General features: G+C 35.3%; 1 protein-coding gene across 1 annotated transcript; it reads left to right on the top strand.

Moving 5' to 3' along the window:
• Positions 1–7,698: 7,698 nt before the first annotated feature.
• On the top strand, positions 7,699–8,724 carry LOC145086717 (auxin-induced protein 15A-like). The gene has a single exon (XM_079024545.1). The coding sequence runs from the start codon at positions 7,786–7,788 to the stop codon at positions 8,080–8,082; it is 297 nt and encodes a 98-aa protein (XP_078880671.1). The 5' UTR covers positions 7,699–7,785; the 3' UTR covers positions 8,083–8,724.
• Positions 8,725–15,744: the final 7,020 nt, after the last annotated feature.

Here is a 15,744-nt window from a genome sequence, read left to right as displayed (position 1 = left end):
GTAAGAGAGATCCAATGTCTAATTCTTGTATTTATGAGAGGGCCACATATGTTTCATGAAAACCCCAGAGATCTTAGCCACAATTTCGCGCTTGTTGGGAGGCATTGCCACATTCATCTTAATATTACATGGGACCATGGTGCTTCTTCCGTTTTTCATACCCACCTAAGCTTAGAATACTGGTGATACAAGTTATCTTCTTTGTTAAATTTCGTTTCTCTTTACAAGTAAATGATTAAGCCATATTATTGTTTGTGACTTTGTGGTTGTGCAATTCAAGATGATACTTTTAATAACACAAGTGAAAAGACAGCGGCACATGATCTTGTCTTCCAGTCGCAATGCCCCATCTGTCATTTAATTTCCTTTTTATCAATTATGGTACATTTGAAGCTCCAATAAACCTTTATATATAGCGTATGATAAGCAAAGCACCAGCATAATTTCCTCTGCAAATTCCTCCTGTACATCTTTCACTTAGAGAATACTCACAAATTCTTTTGTCCCTCCGTGATAAACCTTCAGAAAAATGGGTATTCGTATGCCTCGGATCATTCAAGCAAGACAGATACTAAAACGGACTTTGTCAAATGGAACCCGCACAACAGAAACAGATCTACCGAAAGGATATTTTGCAGTTTATGTTGGAGAGCAAGAAAAGAAGCATTTTGTGATTCCTGTGTCATTGTTAAGCCAGCCTTCATTTCAGGACTTATTACGTGAGACGGAGGAAGAGTTTGGATATGACCATCCAATGGGCGGCCTAACAAATCCGGTGTTGTGAGCAGACATTCTATGATCTTGCAAGTGGCCTGGGAGCATTTTGAAGTCAACTGACATCATTCTGTTTGCTAACACTTTTTTGTAAAGCACGGATCACATACCGTTTTGCAACATGCGAGACTGAGTCACTTGTCCCAGTTGTATAAAATATGAATTTTGACTTGTTTGGAATACCATGTATATTTTTTGACGATATAGGTTTGCACTTGAAGGAGAAACAAAATTCATTGTCAATATTTAAGAAAAAACCGAAGTGTCTGCTCAATTTCAAAAAAGAAGTATCAATATAGCTAGGAATATCACTCGATGTGAGAAACTAAAATCAAACATCAAGGTGTTTTTCATTTTCCTGTTGGTAACGATCAAAATGCATAATACGGATTAAACATACTATTTCTACGGGTGTTCTATGATTCTCACTTTATGTCATTATGCAACAATTTTGCATATTAATTAGTTGGGGTAAGAAAAATTGCATAGATTTATCATAGGACTCATTGGCTTTAATTTACGCGATCCTATGGTGTGTAAGTAATTACAAGAATAGTTAAAAACTGCTATAACTCTATTCGTATATCCAATCACTAGTTCGTTCTTCATACGAAGGAGTAGTTTTCAAGTAAGGCCCAATTGGGTCTTGTAATGCATCAATGATAACTTATATTTTAATTTTGTTAAGGAACAAAAGCATGTGGGGGTAGTAATTGGTAATATATCACCATCACAAGGTATTGGACCCAAGTGCTACACATTGATCACCACTCATTTTTTGAGAGAGAGAGAGAGAGAGAGAGAGAGAGAGAGAGAGAGAGAGAGAGAGAGAGAGAGAGAGAGAGAGAGAGAGAGAGAGAGAGAGAGAGAGAGAGAGCTCGTAACATTATCAACTGATATTACAAAATATTTAGTTTCCTAGTTAACTTCTTCAGCTTTCGTTCACTTTAAAGGTCAACTGGAAGAAAGATTAGATAGCATATTAGTTAGATTTACCACAAAGTGCTACCATTTTTGTTAACTTTGTATGCTTTATGCACTTGTACAAGACAAGCCAAGATATAACATTAACACAGTACACAATTTCACTCCCAAACAAAAGAATCATATTTATAAAATAGTCGACAAAAAAATTTGTTTCTCTTTGTTTATATTCTCTAATGGTTAATAATTTTTTATTTGATGAGTATGTAATGATTTTGCTTGCCTTGTAGTCTAGTTAGTGGAAAGAAAGTTTGAATAGCAAATTGGTACATCAGAAGAAAAAAGGGAAAATAGTAGGAGACAAAAATGTTGTTGTCTTTTTTTTTTTTAATTTTAGAAATTGGGTGTTTTTAAGATGTTAGTCATTAACACTTAGCTTATTGATTTAGTGGTGTTTTAAATGTCTCAAACTCTTAAAAAATTCGTTTGGTGCTATTTGAACTTTTAAATTAAGCTATTTAAACGTCGGATTGTTAAGTCGTTAATTGTTAATGACTCAATTTATTAGTTTGTTAGTGTTTATGTAAGTTATTGAAATTTGACGTTTTTAAGGTGTTAATTACTAATATTTTCTAAACTCTTAAAACCGCAAATTAAAAAAATCAAATCCACATGGCATCAAGTGTTGAGTACATTACTTGTTTATATAGGGCTTCTCTTGAGATGGAATTGGATGTTCATCATGATGGGTAGAAGAAACTTTCTGATCGTTTGGCTTCTCTTGAGATGGATTTGTATTGGTTATTTGATATTAATTTATGAATCATTTGCTATCGTTGCTTCGATTTTTTTTATTTTCTCAAATATTTTTAGGTACCAAATGTTGAATATAGTATTTGTTAATATAGGGGCCTTTTTTTATCTGAAGCATAATTTGTCTCCTCCTATTGTCGTGATACCATCTCGTTCTCAACATCAAAATGAGATAAATTTTAAGCTTGATGACATAGCTTTAACGAATTATTTATTTGATCATGCAGTGAACTTCATAGGCTTACACTAGCTTAGGTCGTGGATGTGTTGTATTCTTGAATAGATTTGGTAACATCCCAAATTTTATAATACGTTTGATGACCTAGCTTCTATGAATTTGATCTGTAAACATGGAGTGAACTTCATAGCTTACACTAACTTAGCTCATGGATGGGTGGTTTTCTTGAAGAGACTAGGAAACATCCCAAATTTCATATCGAACATCAGACGATCAAGTATATAAGAATTTTAGGGCATGTTGGTGGGCAAAAATAGAATTTAATAGCCCAAAAGTTTATTAAACGGAAACTAATAGAATAATGAAGTAAATTAATTGTTTATATATTTAAAATGAGATGTGTGTTGAATAGTTAGGTCACAAGTTAGAAGGGTATTTTGAAATATTTCGAATTTGAAAATAGAGGGAAAAATCTGCTACTAATTATTGTTTGGTCATTTTGAAAATAAATAGAGGATGAAGGGCTTAATGCAAACATAGGTTAGATGTTGGTATCAAATGTGGAAATTGGGGAGCACCTTATTTTCTTTTTGTGTGAGATGGAATGTTAACAAAATAAAAGAAAACGCTTGTTTGCATTTGTATGCATGGTTGGTGTGTTTGGCACAGAGCGCTTGGGAGTGTTTGAGAGCTTGTATCTTTTGAAAAAACGTTCCAATTTAAACAAAAAACTTCGTTTAGCAATACGAAAATTTATTTTCGACTTTAAACAAAATGCTCCAAATCTACAAGTTAATTCATGTTGCATTTAACAAAATGCGGCTGAGCTTTTTTAAATCAATTTACACAACAGTCTACATATATATATATATATATATATATATATATATATAAACAATTGTCATTTTATGTAATTTTACATACTTCAAAAACTTATAGCTACTTTTTTCAAACACTTATTATCACTTTCAGCTTTCAGCTACCAGGTAACAACTATTTTTGTCAAGCACACACTATGTCTGCAATCTGGAAAGAAAAGGATACCTTCAAGGTCTCTTTGTATTATGTTGAGTGCGAAAAGGATACCTTCAAGGATACAAAAGGATACACACTATGTCTGCAATCTGGAAAGAAAAGGATACCACAGGGGAAAAAGAAAAGGAGAACATAAATCATATAACAGATTGTAACACCGTAAAATTTTGAACAATTTTTCACTTTTAAAAAACCATGAAATATCATTTGCATTCATAAATAAAAACATTGTATCAACATTGTATCAGTACAGAACCCCAAGATCAAAATATATAAACTCCAATGTGTGTGTGTACGAATCATGCTGGCGCCTTCCTGCGATCATCATTGGTACCTGAAACACATAACACATAACATTATAAGCATAAATGCTTAGTGAGTTCCCCAAAATACCACTCTGACACATAATAGCCACTCGAGGCTATAACTCTGTCGACCCTCTGGTCAATGTGTCTCAATGGGGCCCTCCAGCCCCAACTCTCTGTGGGCCCTCCGACCCTAACTCAATGGACCCGAAGGTCCTTACTTTGTAACTCTGAATCATGCATATCAAATATCACAATAAATCACAACACATAAATAACATGCAAATACATTGGTATATAACTCTAAAATACTCTGTCACGTAACTCTGTTACCATACTAGGTAAAGTATAGTGAGAAGAGTCACCTCAGACGTCTCGGTAAATCTCTGACTCGGTAGAAATATTGCCTAGCCTACGCCTATTCACATAAAGTAAATACTCTCATAAATATAACTCTCGAGACTAGACTCAACCCTCAATTGGCACCCTCAGAAGGGTAAAAGACTATTTTACCCCTCTCTTGACTCAAAGACTCCATTGTTGACCAAACCCTAAAAGTCAACTAAAGTCAACGGTCAAACTTTGACCCAACTCGTCTAGTGCACTTTGGCGACTCGGCGAGTACACACATGTCCACTAACTCTTTGTCCCGCTTGGTACGTCGAGTCCCTCCCTATGCTCGACGAGTCACACCTGGCATGAATCGCGGGGCCACCCAGACTCAACTAGCCGAGTCTCAAGAACAACTCGGCGAGTACCGCCTCGAACTCCAGTCCCCTAATCCCCTTCTGACTCACTGAGTTATCCCCCAACTCGGCAAGTTTACTCACCGAGTGCTTTACGTGAAACCCTAACCCTACTCGCCGAGTCTCAAGAACAACTCGGCGAGTTCATGCCATGCACAAACTCTATTGACCTCCTGAGGCCAGATCTTTGCCCCTAAACCATAGATCTGGCCTTCCCAAGCATGAATGTCACGTAAAGCTTGAAACTTGATGCTTATATATCAACAAAATGGCATCAAATGGTGATTTAGCCCCAAAAATGGCAACCTAAGTCCAATAACCCCAAAATGACTCATAAAGCTCCATGGGTTAAGGTCTCTGGACCTCTTTGAGTCCAAATCCAAGGCACAAACTCGAAAAGGGACCAAATACTCTACATAATCATCTTCCAAAGGGTTTGAAAACCCTAACTTTATGAATAACCACCCAAAACTGGAGAAAGTCCGAAGGAATACCTCAATATGAAACCCTTGAACTCTGAAATCACAAGATTTGCACTTCCTTCAGCTTTCTCTTGCCTTGATCACCTTCTCCTTCAATTCACACCAACAAACGATCAACAATGGCCACTCTTTACCTCACAAACGATCTAGGTCTCTCTCTAGGGTGTGGTAGCCGCTATTGACGGCCATAAGGGCCTTTAAATATGTCTCAAACCCTGGAAATTAGGGCTTCATTAAACAGCGTGGACTCACCGAGTCCACCCATGGACTCGCCGAGTCCGGACGTGAACCCGGATGAACATCCGCGACCCTACTCGGCGAGTCTTGGCACCAACTCACCGAGTTCCTCCACAAACTCCAAAAATAAATGAATAAAATAATATACATGGCAATCCGGATGTTATACAGATGAGTGATTTCTCACATTTGGTAACCCAAAATTCTAGTTGTTCTTCAGTTTGTTAGATTCTTGAGGAAATAACCAAATTATAGTAAGTTGATTTTTCAAATATATTTAAATAAATTTTGAAATTGGATTTGGACTCATGTATTACTATTTGTAATGAGCTTAGAAATATGATTGCATGGCAAAAACTTGAATATCTGGAATGCGACTGATTTGAGTATTACTAACCTTTATTCAAATTGGAATTGAACTGTAATTCAAACACATAATGGAAAAGGGAATGGGCTAGGTAAAACTTTGATTATAACGTGGAATTGGTATGTAAATGTTAGAAGAATTGTGGAAACAAATCTACAGGTGTATTGATGCAAATGGGATATTTCTAAGTAATTTACAAAGAAGGGACAAAAGCTTAACAAGTTGAAAGAATGAAATTGTTCGGTTAAAATTAGATTGGTGTTGCATTCCGCTTCTTTCTCATCTACTTGCTGACGTTGTTATTTTTTTTAATCTACTTATTTTTAATCTACAGGACCGAATTCGTCGTGTAATGCATCAATGTTTAGCCAATTTATATATTAATTTGCTTAAAGAACAAAAGCATATGAGATTTAATGTTTTATATATCACCATCACAAGGTCATCGATCTAAGTGCTACATATTGTTCACCAATTATATTTTTGATGATAAGTCTGAACTTGATAAATGCCACATTGTTTATAGAGTTAAAATTCCAGCATACATAACATTAATTATCAATTCATATTACGAAATATTTGGTTTCCCTTAGTTTCATTCACCTAAAATGTCAAATGGAGGAAAGATTAGTTGGTATTAGTTGGGTTTACCACTAGAAGCAACTTAAAACTCCATTTCACTCCCAAAATTCATATTTCCAAAATAATCAACCGTGAAATTAGTTTCTCATTCATACACTAAGCAAATTATAGTAAACTCAAAACTGTTCCTTGATCCGATTTCATACAAGAGGGAAAATTGTCTTGATTTATTTACAAATGATAAAAAAAACCTAGTGGTTAGTTGGTTGTAAGAATGTTGTATAGAAGTCATAATGCGCCCAACTGAGAAGCAATATCACTGAATGTATATTCACTGCATGGAATAGTGAGGCCGCCCATTTGATGAACATACCCAAATTCTTGTTCTGCCTGATCTAGTAATTCTTGAAAAGCAGGTTGGCTTAACAACCATACAGGAACCACATATCGCTTCTTCTCTTGCTCACCAACATAGATTGCTAAATAGCCTTTTGGGATGTCCATAGATTTGGTTGTGCTGCTTCCATTGGATAATGATCTACGCAGAATTTGTTTTGCTTGAATGATCCGAGGAAAAAGGATGGCCATTTTTAAGGAGGGGGTGTCTGTTCACTTCAAAAGCCTGATTGAGGAAGGAAACTCTCAAAGCACGTCTTTTGGGTGAAAGGATGCGAGAGATTTCAGAAGATGTTGTGATTGTGTGATTCATATGGAATGGTCTTTATATACAGAGATACAACTAAGCACATCTTGATTGAGGATGGTGACATACGGTGGAAGAAATGGCAACCTCACATGGCTTTGTCTTCCAACCTGTAAGACAGATCCAATGTCTAATTCATGTATTTATGATAGGGCCACATATGTTTCAAGAAAACCCCAGAGATCTTAGCCACAATATTATGTTTGTTGGGAGGCATTGCCACATTCATCTAAATATTACATGGGACCATGGTCCTTCTACCGTTTTTCATACCCAACTAAGTTTAGAATACTGGTGATACAAGTTATCTTCTTTGTTAAATTCGTTTCTATTCACAAGTACATGATTAAGCCATATTATTGCTTGAGACTTTGTGGTTGTGCTATTCAAGATCGTACTTTTAATTATACAAGTGAAAAGACACAACACATGATCTTGTCGTCCAGTCGCAATGTCCCGATCTGTCATTTAATTTCCTTTTTATCAATTACTGTACATTTGAACCTCCAATAAACCTTTATATATAGCATATGATAGGCAAAGCACCAGCATAATTTCCTCTCAAACTCCTCCTGTACATCTTTCACTTAGAGAATACTCCCAAATTCTTTTGTCCCTTCGTGATAAACCTTCAGAAAAATGGGTATTCGTATGCCTCGGATCATTCAAGCAAGACAGATACTAAAACGGTCTTTATCAAATGGAACCCGCACAACAGAAACGGATCTACCGAAAGGATATTTTGCAGTTTATGTTGGAGAGCAAGAAAAGAAGCGTTTTGTGATTCCTGTGTCATTGTTAAGCCAACCTTCATTTCAGGACTTATTACGTGAGACGGAGGAAGACTTTGGATATGACCATCCAATGGGCGGCCTAACAATCCGCTGTTCTGAGCAAACATTCTATGATCTTGCAAGTGGCCTGGGAGCATTTTGAAGTCAACTGACATCATTCTGTTTGCTAACACTTTTTTGTAAAGCACGGATCACATACCATTTTGCAACATGCGAGACTGAGTCACTTGTCCCAGTTGTATAAAATATGAATTTTGACTTGTTTGGAATACCATGTATATTTTTTGACGATATAAGTTTACACTTGAAGGAGAAACAAAATTCATTGTCAATATTTAAGAAGAAACCGAAGTGTCTGCTAAATATCAAAAAAGAAGTATCAATATAGCTAGGAATATCACCGATGTGCGAAACTAAAATCAAACATCAAGGTGTTTTTCCTTTTCCTGTTGGTAACGATCAAAATGCATAATACGGATTAAACATACTATTTCTACAGGTGTTCTATGATTCTGAGTTTATGTCAATATGCAACAATTTTGCATATTAATTAGTTGTGGTAAGAAAATTTTCATAGATTTATCATAGGACTCATTGGCTTTAATTTTGGCGATCCTATGGTGTGTAAGTAATTACAAGAATAGTTAAAAACTGTTATAACTCTATTCGTATATCCAATCACTAGTTCGTTGTTCATACGAAGGAGTAGTTTTCAAGTAAGGCCCAATTGGGTCTTGTAATGCATCAATGATAACTTATATTTTAATTTTGTTAAGGAACAAAAGCATGTGGGGGTAGTAATTGGTAATATATCACTATCACAAGGTATTGGACCCTAATGCTACACATTGATCACCACTCATTTTTGAGAGAGAGAGAGAGAGAGAGAGAGAGAGAGAGAGAGAGAGAGAGAGAGATTATCAACTGATACTACAAAATATTTGGTTTCCTAGTTAACTTCATCAGCTTTTGTTCACTTTAAAGGTCAACCGGAAGAAAGATTAGATAGTATATTAGTTAGATTTACCACAAAGAGCTACCATTTTTGTTAACTTTGTATGCTTTATGCACTTGTACAAGACAAGCCAAGATATAACATTAACACAGTACACAATTTCACTCCCAAACAAAAGAATCATATTTATAAAATAGTCGACAAAAAAATTTGTTTCTCTTTGTTTATATTCTCTAATGGTTAATAATTTTTTAATTGTTGAGTATGTAATGATTTTGCTTGCCCTGTAGTCTAGTTAGTGGAAAGAAAGTTCGAATAGCAAATTTGTACAGCGGAAGAAAAAAGGGAAAATAGTAGGAGACAAAATTGTTGTTGTTGTCTTTTTTTTTTTTTTAATTTTAGAAATTGGGTATTTTTAAGATGTTAGTCATTAATACTTAGCTTATTGATTTAGTGGTGTTTTGAATGTCCCAAAGTCTTAAAAAATTCGTTTGGTGCTATTTGAACTTTTAAATTAAGCTATTTAAATGTCAGATTGCTAAGTGGTTAATTGTTAATTACTCAATTTATTAGTTTGTTAGTGTTTATGTAACTTATTGAAATTTGACTTTTTTAAGGTGTTAATTACTAATACTTTTTAAACTCTTAAAACCGCAAATTAAAAAAATCAAGTCCACATGGCATCAAGTGTTGAGTATATTACTTGTTTATATAGGGCTTCTCTTGAGATGGATTTGGATGTTCATCATGATGGGAAGAAGAAACTTTTTAATCGTTTGGCTTCTCTTGAGATGGATTTGGATTGGTTATTTGATATTAATTTCCGAACCATTTGCTATCGTTGCTTCGATTTTTTTATTTGCTCAAATATTTTTAGGCACCAAATGTTGAATATAGTATTTGTTTACATAGGGCTCTTTTTTATCTGAAGCATGATTTGCCTCCTCCTATTGTTGTTATACCATCTAGTTCTCAACATCAAAATGAGATAAATTTTAAGCTTGATGACCTAGCTTCTACGAATTATTTATTTGAGCATGTAGTGAACTTCATAGGCTTACACTAGCTTAGGTCGTAGATATGTGGTATTCTTGAAGAGAATTGGTAACATCCCAAATATTATAATACGTTTGATGACCTAGCTTCTATGAATTTGATCTGTAAACATGGAGTGAACGTCATAGCTTACACTAACTTAGCTCGTGGATGGGTGGTTTTCTTGAAGAGACTGGGCAACATCCCAAATTTTATAAGACGATCAACTATATAAGAATTTTAGGGCATGCTAATGGGCAAAAATAGAATTTAATAGCCGAAAAGTTTATTAAACGGAAACTAATAAAATAATGAAGTAAATTAATTGTTTATATATTTAAAATGAGATAAATGTTGAATAGTTATGTCATAAATTAGAAGTGTATTTTGAAATATTTCGAATTTGAAAATAGAGGGAAAAATCTGCTACTTATTATTGTTTCGTCATTTTGAAAATAAATAGAGGATGAAGGGCTTAATGCAAACATAGGTTAGATGTTGGTATCAAAAGTGGAAATTGGGGAGCACCTTATTTTCTTTTTGTGTGAGATCGAATGTTAACAAAATAAAAGAAAACGCTTGTTTGCATTTGTATGCATGGTAGGTGTGTTTGGCACGGAGCGCTTGGGAGTGTTTGAGAGCTTGTATCTTTTGAAAAAACGTTCCAATTTAAACAAAAAACTTCGTTTAGCAATACAAGCATTTATTTTCGACTTTAAACAAAATGCTCCGAATCTACAAGTTAATTCATGTTGCATTTAACAAAATGCGACTGAGCTTTTTTAAATCAATTTACACAACTGTCTACATATATATATATATATATATATATATATATATATATATATATATATATATATATATATATATATAAACGATTGTCATTTTATGTAATTTTACATACTTCAAAAACTTATAGCTACTTTTTTCAAACACTCATATAACAAATAAATATTATCGTTTTCAGCTACCGGGTAACAACTATTTTTGTCAAGCACACCCTATGTCTGCAATCTGGAAAGAAAGGGATACCTTCAAGGTCTCTTTGTATTATGTTGAGTGCGAACTGAACCACATGGGAAAAAGAAAAGGAGAACATAAATCATATAACAGATTGTAACACCGTAAAAATTTGAACAATTTTTCACTTTTAAAAAACCATGAAATATCATTTGCATTCATAAATAAAAACATTGTATCAACATTGTATCAACACGGAACCCCAAGATCAAAATATATAAACTCCAATGTGCGTGTGTACGAATCATGCTGGAGCCTTCCCGCGATCATCATTGGTACCTGAAACACATAACACATAACACTGTAAGCATAAATGCTTAGTGAGTTCCCCAAAATACCACTCTAACACATAATAGCCACTCGAGGCTATAACTTTGTCGACCCTCTGGTCAATGTGTCTCATAGGGCCCTCCAGACCCAACTCTTTGTGGGCCCTCCGACCCTAACTCAATGGACCCGAAGGTCCTTACTCTGTAACTCTGAATCATGCATATAACATATCGCAATAAATCAAAACACATAAATAACATGTAAATACATTGGCATATAACTCAAAAATACTCTGTCACGTAACTCTGTTACCACACTAGGTAAAGTATAGTGAGAAGACTCACTTCAGACGTCTCGGTAAATCTCTGACTCGGTAGAAATATTGCCTAGCCTTCGCCTATTCACATAAAGTAAGTACTCTCATAAATATAACTCTCGAGACTAGACTCAACCCTCAATTGGCACCCTCAGAAGCGTAAAAGACTATTTTACCCCTCTCTTGACTCAAAGACTCCATTGTTGACCAAACCCTAAAAGTCAACTAAAGTCAACGGTCAAACTTTGACCCAACTCGTCGAGTGCACTTTGGCGACTCGGCGAGTACACACATGTCCACTAACTCTTTGTCCCGCTTGGTACGTCGAGTCCCTCCCTATGCTCGACGAGTCACACCTGGCATGAATTGCGGGGCCACCCAGACTCAACTAGCCGAGTCTCAAGAACAACTCGGCGAGTACCGCCTCGAACTCCAGTCCCCTAATCACCTTCTGACTCACTGAGTTATCCCCCAACTCGGCAAGTTTACTCACCGAGTGATTTACGTGAAACCCTAACCCTACTCGCCGAGTCTCAAGAACAACTCGGCGAGTTCATGCCATGCACAAACTCTATTGACCTCCTGAGGCCAGATCTGTGCCCCTAAACCATAGATCTGGCCTTCCCAAGCATGAATGTCACGTAAAGCTTGAAACTTGATGCTTATATATCAACAAAATGGCATCAAATGGTGATTTAGCCCCAAAAATGGCAACCTAAGTCCAATAACCCCAAAATGACTCATAAAGCTCCATGGGTTAAGGTCTCTGGACCTCTTTGAGTCCAAATCCAAGGCACAAACTCGAAAAGGGACCAAATACTCTACATAATCATCTTCCAAAGGGTTTGAAAACCCTAACTTTATGAATAACCACCCAAAACTGGAGAAAGTCCGAAGGAATACCTCAATATGAAACCCTTGAACTCTGAAATCACAAGATTTGCACTTCCTTCAGCTTTCTCTTGCCTTGATCACCTTCTCCTTCAATTCACACCAACAAACGATCAACAATGGCCACTCTTTACCTCACAAACGATCTAGGTCTCTCTCTAGGGTGTGGTAGCCGCTATTGACGGCCATAAGGGCCTTTAAATATGTCTCAAACCCTGGAAATTAGGGCTTCATTAAACAGCGTGGACTCACCGAGTCCACCCATGGACTCGCCGAGTCCGGACGTGAACCCGGATGAACATCCGCGACCCTACTCGGCGAGTCTTGGCACCAACTTGCCGAGTTCCTCCACAAACTCCAAAAATAAATGAATAAAATAATATACATGGGAATCCGGATGTTACACAGATGAGTGATTTCTCACATTTGGTAACCCAAAATTCTAGTTGTTCTTCAGTTTGTTAGATTCTTGAGGAAATAACCAAATTATAGTAAGTTGATTTTTCAAATATATTTAAATAAATTTTGAAATTGGATTTGGACTCATGTATTACTATTTGTAATGAGCTTAGAAATATGATTGCATGGCAAAAACTTGAATATCTGGAATGCGATTGATTTGAGTATTACTAACCTTTATTCAAATTGGAATTGAACTGTAATTCAAACACATAATGGAAAAGGGAATGGGCTAGGTAAAACTTTGATTATAACGTGGAATTGGTATGTAAATGTTAGAAGAATTGTGGAAACAAATCTACAGGTGTATTGATGCAAATGGGATATTTCTAAGTAATTTACAAAGAAGGGACAAAAGCTTAACAAGTTGAAAGAATGAAATTGTTCGGTTAAAATTAGATTGGTGTTGCATTCCGCTTCTTTCTCATCTACTTGCTGACATTGTTATTTTTTTTAATATACTTATTTTTAACATTAAAAAAGTTTAAATGCAAGAAATAGCAACATACTTTTATTCTAAGCTTTTGGTAAAAATTTTATATAGGGGAAGATTAAGTTGTTACTTTAGATTACTTAGACCTCGATGTTAATGAACTGTACTCGTTTGGCGGAGGAAGAGTTTGGATTTCGATATGACAATCCAATGGGTGGCCTAAAATCCGTTGTAGTGAGAAGACATTCTTTGATCTTCAAAGTCACCTAGGTGCATTTTGATGTGAAGTTACATCATTCTATTTGCTTTAACATTTTTGTAAAGCATTGATCGACCTTTTTGCAACATGCATGCGAGATTGTTTCACTTGTCCCTGTTGTATTAAACATGAATTTTCACTTGTTTGGAGTACCGCATATATTATTTGACGATATAAGCTTACGCTTGAATGAGAAACAAAATTCATTGTCAACATTTTTTTTCTTTCAAAAAAGAAGTGTCTGCTCAATTAAAAAAAAAAACAACAAAAAGAAAACTATGAATATACGAATACTATACTTTTTTTGTTCGTTTGTTGGCTAATCTAATAACATGTGCTTACACCTGATATGAGGAACCAAAATCAAATATCAATGTTTTTTCATTGTCATGTACGTAACGGTCATAGTGCATAATCATGATTGAACATAATACTTCTACGGATATTCGACAATGATTCTAGTTAATGCTGTATGCAACAATTTCACATATTAATGGGTTGTGATAAGGAAATTGCATAGTTGTAAAAACATGACTCATTGGCTCTAATTTACATGATATATGGGTGTATAAGTAATCAAAAGAATAGTTAAACATTGATATGACGTTATTCATATATCTAATCACCAGGTTCTTTTTTCATACGATGAAATTGTTTTTAAAAGCAGGACCGAATTCGTCGTGTAATGCATCAATGTTTAGCCAATTTATATATTAATTTGCTTAAAGAACAAAAGCATGTGAGATTTAATGTTTTATGTATCACCATCACAAGGTCATCGATCTAAGTGCAACATATTGTTCACCAATTATATTCTTGATGATAAGTCTGAACTTGATAAATACCACATTGTTTATAGAGTTAAAATTCCAGCATACATAACATTAATTACCAATTCATATTACGAAATATTTGGTTTCCCTTAGTTTCATTCACCTAAAATATGAAAATGGAAGAAAGATTCGTTGGTATTAGTTCGGTTTACCACTAGAAGCAACTATCTTTGTTAAAACTCCATTTCACTCCCAAAATTCATATTTCCAAAGTAATCAACCGTGAAATTAGTTTCTCATTCATACACTAAGCAAATTATAGTTAACTCAAAACTATTCCTTGATCCGATTTCATACAAGAGGGAAAATTGTCTTGATTTATTTACAAATGAGAAAAAAAAACCTAGTGGTTAGTTGGTTGTAAGAATGTTGTATAGAAGTCATAATGTGCCCAACTGAAAAGCAATATCACTGAATGTATATTCACTGCATGGAATAGTGAGGCCGCCCATTTGATGAACATACCCAAATTCTTGTTCTGCCTGATCTAGTAATTCTTGAAAAGCAGGTTCGCTAAACAACCATACAGGAACCACATATCGCTTCTTTTCTTGCTCACCAACATAGATTGCTAAATAGCCTTTCGGGATGTCCATAGATTTAGTAGTGCCGCTTCCAATGGATAATGATCTCCGCAGAATTTGTTTTACTTGAATGATCCGAGGGAAAAGGATGGCCATTTTTAAGGAGGGGGTGTCTGTTCACTTCAAAAGCCTGATTGAGGAAGGAAACTCTCAAAGCACGTCTTTTGGGTGAAAGGGTGCGAGGGATTTCAGAAGATGTTGTGATTGTGTGATTCATATGGAATGGTCTTTATATACAGAGATACAACTAAGCACATCTTGATTGAGGATGGTGACATACGGTGGAAGAAATGGCAACCTCACATGGCTTTGTCTTCCAACCTGTAAGACAGATCCAATGTCTAATTCATGTATTTATGATAGGGCCACATATGTTTCAAGAAAACTCCAGAGATCTTAGCCACAATATTATGTTTGTTGGGAGGCATTGCCACATTCATCTACCGTTTTTCATACCCAACTAAGTTTAGAATACTGGTGATACAAGTTATCTTCTTTGTTAAATTCGTTTCTATTCACAAGTACATGATTAAGCTATATTATTGCTTGAGACTTTGTGGTTGTGCTATTCAAGATCGTACTTTTAATTATACAAGTGAAAAGACACAGCACATGATCTTGTCTTCCAGTCGCAATGTCCCGATCTGTCATTTAATTTCCTTTTTATCAATTACTGTACATTTGAACCTCCAATAAACCTTTATATATAGCATATGATAGGCAAAGCACCAGCATAATTTCCTCTCAAA

This window comes from Lactuca serriola, chromosome 2, assembly GCF_051521515.1.
Source record: "Lactuca serriola cultivar US96UC23 chromosome 2, Lser_US96UC23_V15, whole genome shotgun sequence".
Lineage (NCBI taxonomy): Eukaryota > Viridiplantae > Streptophyta > Magnoliopsida > Asterales > Asteraceae > Lactuca > Lactuca serriola.
Note: the sequence above shows the minus strand (reverse complement) of the source record. Positions and strands in the feature narration are given on the sequence as shown.

Bases quoted from the DNA above. Each gene is read 5' to 3' on its own strand.
- LOC145086717 (XM_079024545.1), top strand. From the start codon at position 7,786: ATGGGTATTCGTATGCCTCGGATCATTCAAGCAAGACAGATACTAAAA.